General features: G+C 35.0%; 1 protein-coding gene and 1 pseudogene across 2 annotated transcripts in view; one reads left to right on the forward strand and one right to left on the reverse strand.

The window, feature by feature from the left end:
- Window positions 1-20657, forward strand: part of LOC106614343 (dipeptidase 1) — a 60355-nt gene that overhangs the window by 2960 nt on the left and 36738 nt on the right. Inside the window, exons 1-2 of one of the 2 annotated variants that reach the window (XM_036373241.2) lie at window positions 3394-3461; window positions 13203-13893. In XM_036373241.2, coding sequence (XP_036229134.2) covers window positions 13715-13893 — 179 coding nt within the window. In that variant the 5' untranslated portion in view covers window positions 3394-3461; window positions 13203-13714. Of the gene's footprint in view, window positions 1-3393; window positions 3462-13202; window positions 13894-20657 lie in introns of those variants that run through there. The other variant, XM_014230036.3, reaches the window with a different exon arrangement.
- LOC118682956 (RNA polymerase II elongation factor Ell-like) lies at window positions 17202-18412 on the reverse strand (annotated as a pseudogene).

Raw genomic sequence — 20657 nt, forward strand, 5'->3', positions numbered from 1 at the left:
TTCGCGTATATAAGGGCAGACAGACGGACATAGCTAAATCGACTTAGTTCGTCGCGCTGATCATTTATATATAAATTTCATAGGATCTCCAACGTTTCCTTCTGGGTGTTACAAGCTTCGTGGCAAACTTAATATACACTGTTCAGGGTATAATGAGAATACAATATGGCGGATGATTAATTAAAGTTAATGAACAGAAACAGTCAAGTGGGTGCAACGTTAATGAAGCATAACATACAATCTGCTAAGAATAGAAAATGAATTCATAAAGTTTCTGAATAAAGTAATTTATTCAATTGATGAAAAGTTGCTGTTAAAATTTCTTATTGCCAAGATTTCTTTGTAGAAGTCATAGAGTTAATTGATTAACAAAATGAATATTAAATTAAATGATTATTAAAAGAACAATTAAAACTATTTTTTGAAATTATATTTTGGAGTAATTATATTAGTCAGCTTGTAGCTTTTTATGTCATCTTGATTATTTTTGATTGGATTGCGCACATTTTTTTGAAAGAAACATATTTCTTCTATTAAATAGAATATTTCGAGTATTCACGAAAAATTGGTAAACCTCATGTTTGTTTTCTGGTAACTAAACTTTTTGGACAACATATTTTTCATAGTACATATAACTTGTAAAAGAATATTAAAAATAATTTTCGGAGAAGTTTCAACGATTATGGTTGAAAGTATTATATTTTGAAAAGCTGCAAACTAACGTCTCGATCTGACAAAAATTAAAAAAAAAGTATTAATTAAAGCTTTCAGCTATGTCACTATACTCTGGCGCTTAACGTAGTGAATTGTAAGTGTAGTCCAAATAATTTCAGTTTTGATTGGTTTTGGATAAATTTTTGGACATTTTATATTTGAGTTCTTGCTTTTCATATTTTGTATTGTTTTATAATTTTTGAAACTATTATTTAGTTAGGTAGGTAGTGTAGTCTGACGACGCACCTAGGCCGTTAGGAGGCCCATTGTGAAAGCACCGAGAATAAAATTCCCTCTCTTCATTATGTCCACTCTGAACCACCCCCTGCTACTATTAGAGTTCATCAAATCATTTGTGCAACCCCCGAGACATCATCAAAAAATCCTAGTCTCATAGTTGCAATTCTTTTCTTATGGAACGAAAAGATGTTTTGTATTCCCCTCTTCTCTTCACTTATGACAGCTTCTACAATAGTCATTGTATTGTGTTCCCGGTCTGCTGGTATATCTGCAAATTAGGAAGTGATCTGTTAGTCCTCGTACTAGAGTTCTTATGTCATACCTTTTGAATTTTAATAGTCAGCATGTGAGGTCCTTTTTCCATTCGCGCCACGTTTGTCTGTGTTGTTGCGCAAGTTAGGGATTAAATTCACCAAGACTCAGCTATATTTATGTCATGTTTGTCGGTTGATTAAATATCTACAAGTAGCCAGAGGTATATGAATTCCCTCTTTTCCGGAGTTAAATTGTTCATCTACTTCACAGTTACTAGGAATATCACTGTGTTCTGGAACCCATTGCAGCTCAATCGCGAAACGGGATGTTATATCCACTATTACTCTTTTATATTATTTAAGTTTATAATAATATTTTAAAAATATCTCTTTTCATGTTATTTTTGTTTTTGTAATTAAATACCTTTTTGAGTTATGCGTTCAAGCTTTTATTAATATAAATTTAATTTGTATTTATGTTTTGTAATATTAGACAATTCTTGTTTTCTTTATAATTTTTAATTTAAAGATATTTGGTTTGTATTCACAATTTTTAATATTTTGTTATTCTTATATTGTCTTATATATATTTTTCTTTTATATTTTTTTAATTATTTTTAGAACTTTTACTTTTCTATTTTATCATTTTTACACCCTGAACAGGGTATATTAAGTTTGCCACGAAGTTTATAACACCCAGCAGGAAACATCGGAGACACTATAAATAGTATGCAGAAGTGATCAGCATGATGAGCTGAGTCGATTTAACCATATGCGTCTATCTGTCCGTATGTCTATCTGTCTGTATGTATATAGATAGCGATCTGAAATTTAGCCCTTTTCCTTTTCTCACCACGATTCTGCTCATTTGTCGGAATGGCCGTTATCAGACCACTATAGCATATAGCTGCCATACAAACTGAACCATCAGAATTAAGTTCTTCTAAGGAACTTTTTGAATTTGTGAAGAGTATTATAGCTTCAGTGCAACCGAAATTAACATTTTTTCTTATTTTATTTTTATTCGTAAATTTTTTAATATTGTATATATATATATATTATCTCTAAACTAGGTTCTTAGGCATCGAAAATCTCTCCAAGTATGAACTTCTAATTGTAACGGAAAGGTCCTCCGCTTTACAGTTTTCAGTTTTTATTCTTATTATCAGATCAGAAAAAATCAAATCTCGCTTCTAACTACTTGAAAAATATCTCGTTTCATAGCAAAGGATATTTGATTTTTATGACTCACCCTAATATACATTATCATCACAGTTTTGCTATATTTTGTTTAGAGAACATTATTCATATTTTGTATTTACTTTGGTTTTATATTTTTCCGAAGTCTTTTTTATGATACAATTTAAATTCATTTTTATAGGTTTTATACTTTACTTTGTACGTAATCACTTAAGTTTTCTTTTTTCAATTTATTTATCTATTTGTTTTTTTCGTACTTTTTGACGAACTCAGCTGATTTATTTCCTTTGTAATAAATTTCTACAATTCCCAGTACATACTTAACATTTTTCTTTTTTTTCAAGCGGAGTTTTTTGCATTAATTTTACTTTGTTTTCTTAGCACTTATTCTTATATTCCCCAAGTTGTGGTTCTACCATCATTTTTCTCCGTCCACAGCGGCTAACATCTATTTATCTTGCATTGAATAGTGCGTGACAGATTTATAATGAGAAATATGGATTTTCAAAAAGCTAAATAAATCATATCAAAATACAATAAATGACTACAAATATAAGTTATTTATGTGGGTGTGTGTGTGTGTGATAACCGCCGTATGTACATATGTATATACAAGTGTATACCGTTAACTTATTGCAGTGCTGCTTATAAGGCGTTACTTGAGTGCGCGCAACGGCCGAATCTACAGTGCAGAACGGAAATTCGGTTGAAGTAGGCCAAATAAATATGAATATACAACTTGTATGTGTATGTGTGTATGTGTGTGCTCATGCAAATACAGGAATATTTTGCCAAGAATGAATGCAAAAAATAAAATGATAATAATAATAAAATATAACTTACAGTGAAAATGTGGCTATGCGGCCTTGAACATTTAAAAAATACAAACATATACCTATATATATTTACATATCTATATATATAGTATTAATATAAATGCACATGAATGTATGGTAATTGTAAATAAGCAGTTATAAACTCAATGAAAGTAATGCATCTTTAGAAAACGTGCAACACACGTGACATATTTGCGGCAAATCGCTGATTACGAAGGTGAGCACAAGCAAACATATAAACAAATGTAGCCTTATGGTATACAAGTATATCTATATACATATGTAATAATGCAGATAACGTTGCTCAGGAATTCATAATTATAAGTGCGACAAAAATAATTAAAATTGCCCCATTGTTGCGCAGCTGGCAGGCGAGTGTTGTATGCTATGCCATTTTATGTTTGTGACTATGCATTTGGCAACATTTCAGCTGCACACATACGCGCATATATGTATGTGTGTGCACCTGCACTTACCGCCTGACCAACTAACCAAACACTGTGCCCCAGACAATGCACACAAATAGATGTGCGCGTGTACAGCAACAGACACACACATACTCAAATATTTCACACATACATATGTAAGTTAGCATGTTTATAAGCATAAGCAGAGACAAGAGGAGACAAACAAATTAATTGCTGCCCATACATATACACAATAGCTGAAATGGTTGTGAATGCACACATACATATAAACATTACACACACATACATATGCCGACGCATTTATGCTTTGCGACTGCTATACTTGCATATAAAGGTGCGTGTGTGTGTGTGTGCTCTGCAGGACAATAGCATAAATTTTCACAATGGCCTGCAGCAAATGTTAATTACTCATGTGCCAACAAAAGCTAGTCAATGTAGGCGAACAGGCTTTAATGGCCAGCCGGCGGGTAGGCAGCTGAAATGTAATGGCACAGAGCATTGCGACAGCGACAGACAACAAACCAACAGATCAACAGTAAGCGTTTGTAGCAAATGCAGCTGGTGGAATATCTAAAGCTGGGTGTGTTCAAGGGGAGGGCGAGCGCAATAAATTTGAGCAGCAAATCGATATGGCAGGGTGTGAGGCAGCATGTAATGTCGAGAAATATAAGTGTGTGCATGTAGTAATTGCATTGCATTGTATATATACCATATATATATATATATATATATACATAATGTGTGTGCTGGTAAGCGGTGTTTATCAAAATGCGGTGACGGCGAGAGAGAGTGATAGAACGAGCGCGCGCGCGGTGTGCCGCTACGCAACTATCTTTATCAATGGATTCTAATCAATATATAAACAACGCTCATTCAGAATACGCAATTTTGTCTAGCATAAAATGTGGGGCAAGCACGTGTTGGTGGGCGGCCGTTCGCGGAGCTAGCGCGGTTGGCGCGCGTCGTGCGAGAATGCATAGCGGCGATACACGCGCTGGAGCGCCTGATGGGTTCGCATATATGCAGCTTAATATGCTTTCTACATATAACAAAACCAACAACAACAACAAGTACACATACATTCATTCAAGCGCATATGTGACACAGTAATGTCAGCCAAGCAGTCAACCAGCTGCGGTACAGCGCACAAGCGCCACAAAGTGGCCGCCGACGCGCAGGAGGCCGCATGCCTGTGACGCACATATACACACATAGTATATTCAAACACACGAATGCTTTTCGCTATGGTGACAGCAGAAGAGTAAACAAAAATATTCCACTTCAAAGTTTGCACGTTGTTTGCAAGTGTCTACGCTCATATGTGTATATTGGTGCGGGTACCTGTGTGCTTTATCGTATGTAAGTTTGCATGTGTGCGCTGTATTGCTTCCTCTACCATTTCCAGTCGCTACACCATGTCCTTAGTTACAGCGAATAAGCATCTACATACATACACAAACACATAAGCGGCAACTACATACATACATACGTACAAACAGTCGCTGAGTGTGGGAATTTTATTGTGATAAAGTTTAACCAAAAGGAAATTACATAAAAGGTTTTGTTTGCTTCCTTCTTTGCGTCGGCTGGCAGCACCACTGCTGCTAACCGTTATTGTTCCCGTTCGTTGTCTTAGTTTTTTTCTTAGATTTCTGTATGCTGTTGTTGTTGTTGTTGGTTTTTATCCATTTTTTGTGTTTGTTTGTGCGTTAGTAAGTATGTGTGTGCGTGTATGAGTGAGTGTCAGTGTCCTTTTGTGGCTAAATATTTCATAAGGATTGCAAAGAATTATTATTATATGCGCTAAAAGGACGAATTGTTGGCAAATAGAATAAGATGAAAACAAATATTATAATAATGGGGCAAAAAATTAAAAAGCAGATAGAAAAAAAAGCATGTGACAGTGAAATTCGTAGGCGGCAAAGGGTGAGCGGACTGATGAGCTAGCAAGCGTTTTGCATTAGTGTTTGTAGAAACCAACATTATCTATATACCACATTATGCATAGCCACACACATATACATTTATATACATTAGGGTGTCCGTTATCTACCGAGTTGTTTAATTTTTGGTAAACAGCGCCTGAAGTTTCAGATTTTGTTCTAAAAAATATCTAAAGTAAAGAAGTTCTTTATTTTCAATTTAAACCATGTCTAAATCGTTATACTTTTCCAATGTATTTAAGATGGGATTTTTTGATATTTTGTTTTAAGGGGGTATTCTAGTCTAGAAATAGAAAAAAAAATTCGCGAAACTTAAACGCGTTTTTCTCGAAACTGTCTTATTCAAAACGAAACCTGCGATTTCTCGCTTCTATTGGGCCGATTTACCTGAAATTTTTTAGAAAATCTATTTTATAGACTTGTCTATGTGTCTTGAACTATCCATATTTTCAAATTTCAATTTTTACTGTTTTTTCAAAATTCGAGACAGTCAAAAAAGTGTACCCGTGTGATTTTTTTCAGGCAGTCGTCATTTCGTATAAAAAATTGTTTCATACACTACGAGATTATTGTAGATTTATAATTGTTTGTTGGTTTCAGATTGCTAGGATGGTTAAACTGTGGTTATGTCACATGTCAATTTTGATCAGCTGCTAACTTTGGAAATTTTAGTTTTTTTTGATTTTATATTTTTTTCTGTATTCTTGTATTGTTAATAAATAACTAATAAAAAATGGATATTAAAAAGATTAATTGCGTTTTTTACGACAAATTCCAAAATTACCTGAATGGCCCTGTATGAAAATACCTCCTTAAGCAAGTGAATCTAAAATTTTGATTCTTGAAAGTTATATTACAGTAAAAAAATTTCTGCTCTACAGAAAAGATTTTAATGATTTTATCCATAAAATCTCTCCTATTAAAGGTATACACTGCTAAATTGATACATCAAATGTACCCAGGATTCCTACAAGTAATTAGTATAATATTATAATATTATATATTCTGAGTTGCTCATACGACATGGTGTACTGTATGTACAAGTATACAGTACATTTGATGTATAATATTTTAACTAATGTTTTTATAAAAAAAATTATCAAGACCTTTTCTGTAGAGCGGAAAGTTTGTGTTGGAATCTCATTATTTTAAAGTTGTAGGTTTGTTTGCTTTAGAGATAGTTGCAAAAGATCAATAATCGCATGTTAAATATATGGAAAAATTTTTTTAAGTTGGATTCTTCCTTTAAGTCATAACCAGAAACTTCTGGGGTTGTTTGCAAAAAAAAAAAAAAAAATTCAACTTGGGAAATAATGCACACCCTAATATACATATTTATATATATATATATACATATATATACCCATAGCCCTAGCAATAAGAAATATTAAGAAAATTAGGACCAAGAAAGAAAACGGGACAGCAATTTTTCTACAAATGAAAATTTGGGTTAAACTTTGACAACCATGCTTTTTTGTAATTGTTATTATCTTTTTTTTTTTGAATTTATGTGTTTAAGCTCATTTTTATTTTATTTTCTTCATTTTTGCTCGGTTCCGTTATCTATCCTTTTATTTTCTGCTGTCACTGTCGTTATGTATACAACTTGATAACTCACTGTCGCTATTTGCCAAGCAAGACACTCGCTCGTCGGCAAACAAAATAAAGAAAATATTTCCAAAAAGATAACAACAACAGCGCCAACAACAACGAAAATAAGTTGTATTCAAAATGAAGAAATTTAAAAAAGTAAATTCGCAAAATAACGCTAAAAAAGTTGAAGTACAAATATGTAAGGTGAGGCAAATTGCGGACATAATCGACCATTAGTTACTCGCATATTCGCTAGTAAGGGGTACTAAATATATCGAGCGTTTGTATATATAAACTAGGAACAAGAATAATGCGCATATTCGTTACGTGGAAAGATAGGAATATACATGGATCTCTGCCCCCTTTCTTACAGCGTTATATCAAGAGTAATATAAAGCAAGGCTTGTTACGACATATTATTTACTGTCCGATATACCTATGCTTAACAAAGTCAAATGCTTGAATTGAGTGCCTTAGATTCGGTATTTGGTGATTTGGAGATGGGATCCGAATATTCTCATTTTTGGTATTATGTTAAATTATACATTCTTTGACGAAGTTTTATTACAGAGTTATGTTAAAATATCCAATTTATGGAACTTTTATGTTTGGTTCAAAGGTAACCACAAGAAATGAGTTTCTTATATTCGATATTCGGTAGCTAGAGTAAGACGTCACCAGATTTCACAAGTTTTAGCTACCAATCCACAATAATCATAAAATAATATTTTCAACTGATTCTACAGAGATATGCCTACTATTTTCGATATATGCGCTTTAAAGTCATACAAAAGAAATGAGTTCCTTAGATTCGGTATTCGTTATATAAAATATGATGAGGTCTGATGTAAACAGTTGTCGGTACCAAACCACATAAGCTCAAGAAAATATTTTCACCAAATTTAGATATAAAGTCAAGCAGAAGAACGAATATCAAGTGGATCGACAGACAGACAGGCACAGGTTAGGTGAGGTTATAGGGTTGTTCCAAAGTCCATGGATATCACTTAGACAAATATTTGTTCTTTATGTTAGCCAAAAACTCCTTAGAGTGCAACACCACATAGATCGACGAAGCATTTTGAGCTTACCACAAATTTATTAAGTTGACTGAATTCAGCGAGTTTAAAGTTAGTACAGTTGTTCGGCGATCAGAGTGAATGCACAACTCTCTGAAGGAGGCTGCACTACATTGATGGCAGCCACCTCCGCTTGAAAAACGCTATAATGGTCTGGTAGTCTGAAACTAGAGTAGTATAAAAAGTCTGTTAGTCCCTCTAAACTTTCTCTGATTCTAAACATAGTTTGGCTCATGTTCTTATAAATAACCGACAGGAAAATAAAATTATTATACCCAGTGCAACATGTCGCACTGGCTTAAAATACAAAAAAATTATGCAAAAAACGGCAACAACACCAACAACGAAAGCAAGTTGTAATCAAAATGAAGAAATTCATGCAAAAATTTTTTTCAAATGCTAAAATAAATTTTGAGTCCAAGTCAAAGTCATAGAAGCACTCATAGCAACTGTAGTTGACTGCCGCATCAGGCTAAAGGCAGTGCAAAAAAAAACGCAAAAATAACAACGAAAACGGTTTCACAGCAAAGCGCTGGTGCTCAAGCAGCGTTAGGGAGCCAACAAGCAGTCAGGCAGCCAAGCAGCCAGTGAACTAGCCGAGTTGAAAAAGGGAAATGGGCGAAATTAAGAATGCCGCAAGCGAGTTGTGGCAAACTTTTTCACAGAGGACATACGAAGCATAGTTAAATTGGTTGGTGGTGCGCCGACACAACTAACGCTGGGGACGCCACAGTTATGCCAGCACCAGCAGCAGCTTTAACTCATCCCCGCCCGCCAGTTGCCGCATACTTTTGACAACCGCCATCCTTGGTGCCACCTATTTGTTGCACTTCACCCCAATCCATTACGCTTAACGTTGGTGAAAGATATTTTACATATGCGTATATGTATATAGACATTTTATTAGATTTATATAGCTATGCGTGTGTGTATGTATGTATTTATATGGTATGTATTTACGATATTGCTGTCAAGCAAATATTCTGTCGCTCTCAAACATACAGACACAAATGAAATCACATGCATGTAGGTAGGCAAGTATGCTCTTCAATACATGTGTATATTTGCATATACATATATCTTCGTGCTACACGCTTCGCAAGTTCAAAACTACGCTGGTAATTTAGAAAATCAAATGCAATCGAGTGAGCAGTGGCGGCGGTGGCGGCGGCTAGTCCAGGCGGTGAGCAACTGCCTTTTTGCAGTCAAGCTATTAGCACAGTCAGCGTGTCGGCATGTTTCGTCCACCTCCCTTCACGCCACCGCATCTACGTGCAGTTTGTATGCGGCAGCCAGTCAGCTGTTGACTTCTGAGCGCTAAGACAGGCAACGCGCTGTGAAATGACACTGCCTGTGGCAGTTGCTGCAGTGCGCTAGTCGCCACCGTTAGCTCATATGTGTATGTGTGTGTGTGCGTGTCACACACAAACTGTCAGCGCGCATTTGTTTAAGGCCATTTGATACTTTTGACTACATGATACATATATATGTGGTGCATATATGTGTATCCGTTATGTGCTGTTAAAGGATATGCGTTTCATCTCAGGAATACTTTATTCCAATGCATCGAAAACGTACAAAACCAACAACTAATAGCGAGTGGCATACTTTTTGTTTGCTTCCAAATATGTTTGTATGTGTAAATATAGTGTGTTTACTTTAGATGAGAGCAACAAAAACGAAAGTTCTGGGGAAAGTAATTTTGCCGCTAAGTTGTGTAGAAAACGTTAAGTTAGGCACATCAGAGCAGAAATTTAATAAATGCTGGGCATAAATGCATTTTGGACATACGCATACGAGTACATATCTGGTTTCAATCTTGAGGAAGTTTTTGCGAAATATAGAATGCAACCATGTAAATGGTTGGCGAGCAATCATTTGTTGAAACCGTACACGTGTACAAGTTAAGAGAGTATGCTATAGTCCCCACTCTCTTAAGTGTTATAAATATACATTATTAGAGGATATAGTCTCGACACAGTTACAAAATTTTCTTGAGCGAAAGCACTGGTGGAAATAAGTGAACTAACTATATAAACGCTCATTATAGATTGCAATAGGCGCATTCCTGACAGAATTGCTTCAAATAGTCTAGTAAATATTTATATCACATCCTACACAATTCAAAAGTTCCAGGACTTTTTAAACAACGCGGCTTCTAGTGGCGCCATCTGTCTGAAATTGTTATCCCCCAATTGTGTATTCTTCAGTGTTGTCGTATAAAATTTATATAACAGCTGACTTGTATAACAGCTGAGATATCGCGCCACATGTGACATTACATTTGTAGTGTCGGTCGTTTAAACTTGGTAAAACTTTTACCAAAACTCATCAAATAATGAAACAAGTTTATGGCGATCCTGTAGCCGTATTCACGAGTGGTTTAAACGTTTTCAAGAGGGACGGGAGGATTTGGAATACGACGAACGATCGGGCCGGCCAAAAGATGTTGTGAACGAAAAAAACACGGAAATTGTGCGTGAATTCATTAAAAAAGAGCCGAAATCATCGCTTAAATATATGAAATCGGAATTATCAATATCCGCAGCGTCGATTTATCGTATTTTGACAAAAAATTTGGGCCTCAGAAAGGTTTGTGCTCGATTTGTCCCGCACACTTTAAAACAACACGAAAAATACCTCAGAATCAGACAGATTTTTTGACCAAAAATCGCATTCATATCATCAACCATTCACCCTATTCACCTGATATGGCACCCTGCGATTTTTATTTGTTCGGAAAACTACATTTGGCCGGGAAAGGAAACCGCTGACGTTGATGCCATCCAAAAGGCGACGACCACCATCCTCAACGCTATACCGACAAATGACTTAAAAAAGTCATTCAATAACCTTCTTGAACGTGCAAAACGTTGTATTCAGGCGGAAGGAGACTATTTTGAAGGCGACCAATAAATTTTTCAAAAAAAAAAAAAACAAATAATATTCCTTTTTTAATAAAAGTCCTGAAACTTTTGAGTTGCACCTTTTATATGAAGAAATTGGCACAAGCGAGATTTATCAAGTATAGTTCAGTCCGGACCTCTTAATGCGACCACGTTTCTTGTTCTTTTCTAACCCCTCGCAACAATTTTTAAATTTTTCCATCATTTCCTTTTCTAGATTCATATAGCAGCAAAACTGGTAGTAGCCGACAACTTGGTCGGCCCGTTCGCTTTTGTGACTTAATTAGAACGTATCTACACTTACAATATTATGTAGCGGCATTATTTCTTTTTCTTTTTTTTATGGCTTTCTGAGTTTGGCTGACATCTTCTACGTTATCAGCAGTTATCGCCCAAGTTATTTTGCTAAGTATTTTAACTCTTATGATACGTGTTACTTCCTAGTTGACAGCTGACAGCAGTCATCTGGAAGCCTACAGCCATTATCAACTGCCGTGGGACATAGCTGTCAGATGCTGTGGTGGGATGACTGTCAGATGACTAAACAAAAACTTTTCAGTGTTAAAGCGTGACGTAGTAATCATCTATGCTGGTGCCCATTCGCTTCGCAATTAGTCATTCTTACTGATCTTCAATCTGTTGTTACATATCAGTTTATATAGAAAGTTGGAGTTCTGATTTAGCAGCATTGTATCGATTCTAGGCAACAAACTTGATGGTTATATTATTGTATGTTTATCTTTTGATATATTATATATCGGAACCAACCAGTATATTGAACAGGGATAATGGGATGCCCAACTCTTTCCAGTGTGAGAGCGCCTCAAAATTAGCGTTTTTTATAACATTTTCCATTGTAGCCAGATGGTACAAAACAATAATTTTTGGGAATTTAAATTAAAATACCCATCATTTATTAAGATTAAATATTATTATACATGTATCCGTTAAACATATGCAGAAACTTTTTATACTCTTTTTTTTGTGATTTTGTGATTTATTAAGCAATTGATCTTTGAACTTTCAATACGTAATCAAAAGAATAAATGTCAATTGCTAAACGTCAGACCTACTGAACTTTGACAGTTGCTTGAGTTCAGTAGGTTTTGACGTTTATCAATTGCGCTCTCATTTCCAGTGAGAGACGAGTTGGGCATCTCCTTATCTCTGATATTGAAAGTGGTTGAACTAAACTTGGTATATTTTATTATTGATAGATATTTCCATAAAATATAAATTAATAATATGTCTTATAGTGTATAGAGAGGCTTATGGACTTTCTGCTATTAATTACTTTTATGCACGAAATAATTTTCGGCAATGTTACGGGTCAGATAGTCGTTGGCCAGGTAAAAATTCGGAGCCGTTTTGTTCACGTTGAACCAAATATCGTGATTTAGTTAGTGTGTCGTCTGTTAGATTTTGCCATTTTTGTAAAGGTAGGAGCTAGCTTTTGAGTTTCTGTTTCTGTCACAGTAAGCTTGCTGACTAAAGTAGCTTTACGTCGAAGTTCTGAGTCTACCTCGGCATTACCTGGTTGTTGGCATGTTTACGGACATACTGGAAGATCTCAGAAAATTAATTTTCCGTCTGTTACCGACATTATTAGCAGAAAACAAAACAGCGAGCCTTCGCTTTCAAGAGAATTATAATTATATCTTACTCCTGAAAGATGAATCACTCAGTGATGCTTTTTTATTATTTTTATTTTATGGGGTATTTCATTTCAAAGCAACTTTTATGGTTTTTATTATTGTTATTTTTTTATTTCTCCTTACAGTATTCCTTATAACTTAAACGCGCTGGAAATAATATCTTACAAGAAAACGCTATCAATACATATAAGAAGGGAATTAAATGTACGAGTTGTTAGCTACTGCATTTAGAAAGATAATTCCCTTTTTTCACATTTTAATATTGCCATTTCATTTTATATTATGTGCTTGTCGCTACTTGACTCTTAAGTTGTGTCTCCTCGACTACGTACTTACGCTTTTATTTATTTACAGATAAAATGGCAGTTTGGAGAGCTGTGCAAAAATAAGGAAGGAAACAAAAACGGAGCAAAAAAATAAAGTAGAAAGGAAATGCATTGAGATAAGAGAAGCAACAACGCTCCACCGTAGCAATAAAATAGCGAGTCACTTTAGACCACCAACAACACAAAACGCACAACGAGAAGACAAAGCGCTCGAAGTTCTTAAGCTGAGCAGTCAGGCCAAGCAGCAGTCAGTGAGCCGCCAACCAGCAGCCAAGCCAGCAGTTAGTCAAGCCAGCCAGCCAGTCGGTTGGTGTGTCAGTTGGCGAGCGAAAGTCATCAGTCAGCCAGCCGGAAGAGTCAGTCAGTCGTCAAAAAATAATAGTCAGCCGACACGTCAGAGGCAATTCAAAAGATATTGCATGTGAAGAATATCTCCAGCTGACTGCGTTAACTGACGTTACACCGACAAGTGTTGTGAATAGCGAGCGTGTGAGCTTGCAGCGCCTTTCGCTCAGTCCGAAAATTCCAACATACAAGGCAATGAACTTGCTGAAGCAGCTACTTGACGGTTGTTACGTGTTGTGTGGCTTCAGTTTCTTGATTTTCCTATATTTACCGCTCATGCTGGCAATGCCGGAACAAACACGTCTGGCGAATGATTTCGATTATCGGTTGCAGCGTGCGAAACATGTGTTGCGCGAGTCGCCACTCATTGATGGGTATGTTGCACATCATACTACTAATGTTATCGATTCTTATGTGTCATAAGAGTGTAGATTTGCTCTTCATATAATTACGTAAATTTACATACCAATTTTAATATATATTTACAATAATGTATGTACCTGTTTACACACTGTTGTTTGTCTAGAGAAATTTTTATTTTATTGCACATGTGAATAAGACAATTTGTTGCAAGCAGCGGGTAGTAGGTAGGTTAATGAATGTACGAGGGTATGTTTTAATATTTTAGGAATGGTATGTCATTGAAAAATATATCAAATATAAAGTTGACGTAGTAAATTACTCAGAAGAATAATGTGAAATAATGAGAAAAAAATTAGTTGAGTAAAGTAAAGAGATCGTGTACCGCTTCCTATCAAGCAAGTCAGTTTAAATCGTAATAAAATATATCAAATCGATTTTTGGGGACGCATAAACATATGTTGTCATGACATTTTACTATACCAAAGCCCACTGATGCAAAAAGACTTAGATCATCGAAGTAATAGACCTTTGCTGAATAAAGTTCAACTCTACAACTCTAATGGAACTGGCACTGACCTCGAAAAACCACTGGTGTTTAGTTGGTTCATTAAAAGCAATTTTCGATCTTTTGTCTCGTGAATATGCTATATGTTCAGTACTGTTAAGTTTCCATAAATTCTTCTGTTAATTTAATGTTGGTCTTCGCATGGATATTTTTCAAGCACGGTTCTTAATATGCTTTTGAACACCCGACAAAGCAAGATGACCTCATTTGAAGACAATTAAATATCCAACTCAGCGAAAACACGTAGCTGTTTCTAAAAATAGAATTATTTGTATTTAAAGTTGGTGCAATCAAAGAAAGAGAACACTCAAGGAAAGCTATTATATATTATATTTGAATATGCTGTTGCTGAGGAAACTGTAAGTGTCTGATCTTTGTAAGGGCGCTGCGGGCATGAGAGACTTTAAAAATTATTATTTTATATAATATATATTTTTATTTTACTCTTTTATGAAGACAAACCAGTCGAGAGATCTATTAGGCCTGAATCCAATTGTTTCTTTTAATATTCACTCCTTAGCCACTGACTTTAATACGCTCCCTCGTACATATATTTATCAATGCGTGATAAACAACCGCAGGCACAGGCGTATGTATATCTTTCACAAAATATTTGCATTACTTATCTGTAGTTAATGTTCACATGTCAACCGAGCTAAAAACAGTGATGGAATAGATTTTTCACTCAACCCTATGCAGTACCTCAAACTAACCGGGGCGCATCTCACATTTACCGGCGCGCTGCAACTGTAACATAAACACTACGCCAATCCTATGCTATCGCTATACAAGTATATGAAAGTGTGAGCATGTGTGCGTGTGCGGCTCTCCTTTGCAGTCGCTTGGCTGCCAGTCATTTGCTTGCTTCCACGCCAGAAATAGATTACGAGTTATTAGTAAAATGTGTGTACTCTAGTATTTTCGTTTGTAGTTTTTGTTGTTTTTACAAGCTCATACACATACACACACACACACCTATACACAAAGTACATGTATGTTGTTGTGCTTAAGTGTTTTTGTTAAATAAATGGCGTTCGGAGTCGTAAATTGATGCACCAGCTGCGCTTGGAACAGCTTTTGGGTATGTTAAACTAACGGCAAAAATTGCAAACATACAATGCACATATGTACATATATATAATAAAATAATAAAGAACTTGCACACACATGCATAAGTACAAAATGGCGATACGCTGTTCGATAAGTGTTGGAAGGAATATTTTTTTTCCTTTTGCCATTAATTAGTTTTAAGGAGATTCATTGCGAAAAGCATTGTGTAAATATTCGCATTAAATATCACGATTTTTTATTTTACGCAAAGCTGAATTTTTGGCTGATCACGTAAATTTTGTGGGTCGTAGCAATCACTTAAGAGAGTTCGATATTTTTTTGTTGCTACCATCGCGAATCGGAATGAATTCTCATAAACTTTTCAGAATAAGCTAGTTGGCACTTTATTACATAAATTGACTTCAACTCGGAATGAAAAGTGAAGCTGAGCCCCTGCTGATGTGATCTACACTGTCCGATTCGGTGCTTCGTGAGCTCGACTCAGGGTAAAAGCTTGATATAAAATATGGAGTATCAAAGAATGTTTTGACATCTTTCAATTGCTATCTAGGGAATCTAGATTGTAGAACAGAGGCAAGAAAAGCTCTTGATTTTATTAATTACTATTCAAAGTTCCGAAAGCTTTATTAGCTAATTTTTTTTTTGGTAAATTAAATCGGTTCTAACCTAAAACGTCCTAAACAAGCAAGGATCTTCGAATATCAAATCAGATTGATAAACGGTTGTCTTCGTGGCCATAGCAGCCTATGATTTTCAAATTAGCAAGGTCTGTCTACATTCATTTAAAACTTGCGCAGTTGTTATCTTGGAAATGGCTTTCACTTAATAGAGAAGCAGATGAAAACTTGGGCTTAGAAAGATTTTCATCAAAAAGATACAAAATAGTGTTAGGGCGTTAATTTTTCTTGTCCAGCTGGAGTGGGTTTTTAAAGTAAAAAGTCACAAACTAATAATAGCCATCTTTCACGATTATATTTTTTATTCTGGGACAGTCAACTTGGTAGACAGTATACTTCTTCGGTGTTATAATTCACTATAAGAAAATAAGAGAACGTAACGTTTAGTGCATTTAAAAAACAAGAAAAAACGTTAACTTCGTTTGCACCGCAGCTATAAGATGTTACCCTTCACAAATACAAAAGATTCTCTACAAGAACTTGTTTTCGATCGATCAGTTTGTATGGCAGCTATGTGCAATAGTGATCCGATCTGAACAATTTCTTCGAAGATTACACCACTATTTTAGGTAGTAAATCGTGCCAAATTTTCGTAAAGATATCTTTTCATAGAAACTCTTGATTCCAAACCTTTAGTTTACATGGTAGCCATACGCTATAGTGGTCCGATATCGGCCGTTCCGACAAATGAGCTGCTTCAACAACTAAGGAACCTTTTCGCATATATACAGATGGACAGACGGACGAACATGGCTCGACTCAGCTCGTCATGCTGATTATTTATATATAAATTTTATGGGGTCTCCAACTTTTCCTTTTGGGTGTTACAAACATCATGACAAACTTAATATACCCTTTTCAGGGTATAATAATTACAAACATACACTATTTAATTTTCTTGCATTTTTATTCAGAATCAAACAAGTAATACGAGTGGGTATTGACTTTGTTATAAACATTTTTCTCTCTTTTTTTTTTTTAATTAGGTGCAGATTCCTACAAAATGCATATGATTGATTGTTATGTTGCGTTGTAGGTATGTTGTTACAAATTGTTGCATAATTACTCTGCGAATTTATGTCTTACGAATGAATATTTTATATTCAAATTCATTTGAAATTTTATTAAAGCGTTTCAAGTGCTGTTGTTGTTTTAAGTCATGTTCTACTAATTGTATTGTAGTTATTATCTCAATTTACTTTTCCATATAAATATAATACAAAATATATTTCCATGTTAATTGCTACCATTGCAATTCTTGTGAAACGTTGGGTTGGTCGTTCTCTATACGTTTATTGATGTACTCGTAGTCCGGAGAATCTTTGAACATATTATTAATCTGTGCACCGAGTTCGCGGAAACTGTGCCTTAGTGCTGCGATCTGCTGAAAGAGTGGCATATATTCTTTATAGTATCGATCAAACGCATTTTTATATTGCCAACGCTGTTCGAAGTTTGTGATTTCCGTATAATCGCTAAAGTCATAACTAGGTGGTTCGATGGTATTTATAATCGTTTTGGCTTTCACTGGTTTCCGGGGTAAGTTCAACTGAGCTGTATGGTGCTCTTAAACTATGTTGCTTGCGCTTTTTCAGCTGCTGCAACTCCTCTTCATTGTAGTAAGGCCAATTCTCATCGACTTCTCTCCAGATATTAAGGCGCAAATTATATACGTTTTGACCTAAATGCGCTACGTTCTTAAGTACATTCATTATTATTGTGCGTTCAAAAGTACGAAATCCTTCCCTTTGCAAGATTGAGTCCATTTCCTTTCTGGTGTATGAATTCAAAGCCAATAGGTGTACCAGTCGTTCGCGTAATTTACGTAATGATATATCCGATATTTTACCGCCTTCGATTTCACTCTTCACGACGGGCTTTACTCCAGTTTGTGGCTTTTCTTTTAGGAATAACTCAGTTCCATTGGCGCGAGAGTTGTTAGATTTACTCAAAGTCCAATTCGCGCTGATTGGATATATTTTCCTCGTTGGTATTTTACCGATGTAATTTTGCTTGATGTGATTAGCGTTGCTTTGAGATGCCATGGCTTTTGTTTTTATTGCTATTGGTCTAAAATATTACGTGTTGCTCGAATGTATTTCTTTGTGGTTTTGATATATTTGCACCATAAGATGTGCTTATATAAGTAGCAGGTAGTGATGTTTGCGAGGCAGTGTACCTTGTGCGCCTTTGGTAAACAAATTGGGTCGTGATATTTTCTTCTCGGGGTTTTTACCTATTCCCGGGTAAGTTTCTGATACTGTATATGAGGTTTCGAGAATTAAAATTCCAGGTAAAAGAAAAAGCGCATTTGTAGAAAATGGTTGTTTCGAATAATTTTGACCTCTCAACAAAACGGAACTTTGACAAATAAGAAGTAGTATAAATACTACGCAAACGTTTGGCGGTGGTTTAAAAGTTGTAAAACCCTCTCGTTTTATCTGATTGCAAGACTTCGACTTTGTTTTATCATTAAAATATTTTTCCAAGGAAGTTATACTAAATCTCCAATATTATTTAGCAGTTATAGAATATTTTCTAAAATATTTATCTGCAAATAATTAAACAACAAAAGGATGTTAACTACAACCTTTTATTTTTGCATCACGCCAACCAAAGGAACAAATGTGTGTACCTAAGGGTATATATTTCGGGTCACGCCTATCTGCAAAACAAAGGCAGGTAACTTTTGTTAATTGTTGCTCTCCAAAAATCTGACCACACATTCGTGCTGTCCGCTTTATCTTTGAAATGATGTGAAATCCAAAAAATCATGTCCTTAATTTTTGTTTCTTTTAACAAATATAGTGGTAATTATTTGTAGTAACAAGGGTTTGAGCTACTTTAATATTCTTTTATGAAGTACCAGTTTTGTGTATCAGAACTTTCCTTATGAATACAAAAAAAAAAACTGAGGAAACTAATTATTGTTAATTATTATGTTGTCCCGCTTTTTAGAGTATTAGCTAATAATCACATTTGGAACACATAATTTAATTCCTTTGACATCGTTGAAGATCTAGGTAAATATAGAAAAAAAGACAGCAACTAGTTTCAACATATCCAGAACTCTGAGCGAGTTTATTTAAAAACTTACAATTATATGTCTGAGTTTACTTAACTGGATTACTATCTTTTAATACAAAATTACCAGGAAAATAGAAAGTTTTTACAGCATTGCTTTACGTATCCATTTTATACCATACTTTGCAAGTTTTACTCTTTGTGCTTTTACCTCTCCATATGACGCCCCTTAATTTCCTAACCTAACTTCCTTCGCAGCCCTCCAATAAACCACACAACAGCGAAACACATTTATATATAAGTACAGACAAATTTTGTTTGCACTGTAGCTTGACCAAAACGTTAAAATAAAAGAGAGTAAACAAAAGAGAAATTAAGAGCACTGTTTGTACATAAATCTGTCGAAAGTACCACAAATTTATGGCTGTTATATAAAAATAAAACATTTAAACGCCTAAATTAGCTCATTTTCGCCTTTTATTAGCGTAGAGATAAAGTTTATGGATTTGTAAAAAAGTAACCAAAATGCTATACAAAGTGATAAAACATTTTAAATGCGATTATTTTCAAAAAATTTACGTACTCTTTGACAAGCGTAAAATGCACGAGTATATCGTACCGCCACTGAAGCATGAGTATCTTCAAATACGAGTGTATCTTCAAGTACATACCACGAGTAGTATCTGCGAAACAATGGGTGCTTCAAGCCAATAAGACCGCCATTAATAGGTCAATGGGCTGTGGAGAGGATTTCTAATGAATGAATAATTTAAAGAAGTTCCGTACGGCACAGTTGTGTTTAGAAAAATCGTAGTGTGCTGTATTAAGAACAATCTTAACAAGTTGCGAAAGTATAAAAATCTAACGTGAACTAGGGAACCCTCGATCAATTATGGTAGTCAAACAAATGAAACCTACGCTTTACGGCTGGTTAATTTTGCTCCCCCGTTACTTTGATGCTCTTCGGCTCGCGATTCTAGAGTACAGCATTCAGGGAACTACTTATAGATAGATAAATATATTAACGGGTTTCGGATCCACATAATTCAACAACGTCTGTTCAAAAAATGTCCGTTTGTCAGTCAATTCGAAATTGCCAATGGGCCTCGATTTAATAAGAGCCTATTAAATAGAACTAAGTCAGGTAAGGTAAGCTTATTAAATTATTGGAAAAAATCTATGGCTTCATACAATAAAAAGAACTAAACGCGTTATGGGTTCATACAACCATGTCGCCTATATCCCTTTAGAGCTTTTATATTATATGGAACCAAATTTATAAATCGCACTGACTTCGTAGCTTTACTGCTTTAGCAAAATTGGGTTTTGTCGTTTTAAAAAGGTTGATTGATTAAGATTGACACAACTTCATCTAGATTATCCATTTATTTTCCAATAAATTCAATTAGGTGCTGGAAACAACTCATCCTCATTACAA

Source organism: Bactrocera oleae, chromosome 2, assembly GCF_042242935.1.
Source record: "Bactrocera oleae isolate idBacOlea1 chromosome 2, idBacOlea1, whole genome shotgun sequence".
NCBI classification, from domain to species: domain Eukaryota; kingdom Metazoa; phylum Arthropoda; class Insecta; order Diptera; family Tephritidae; genus Bactrocera; species Bactrocera oleae.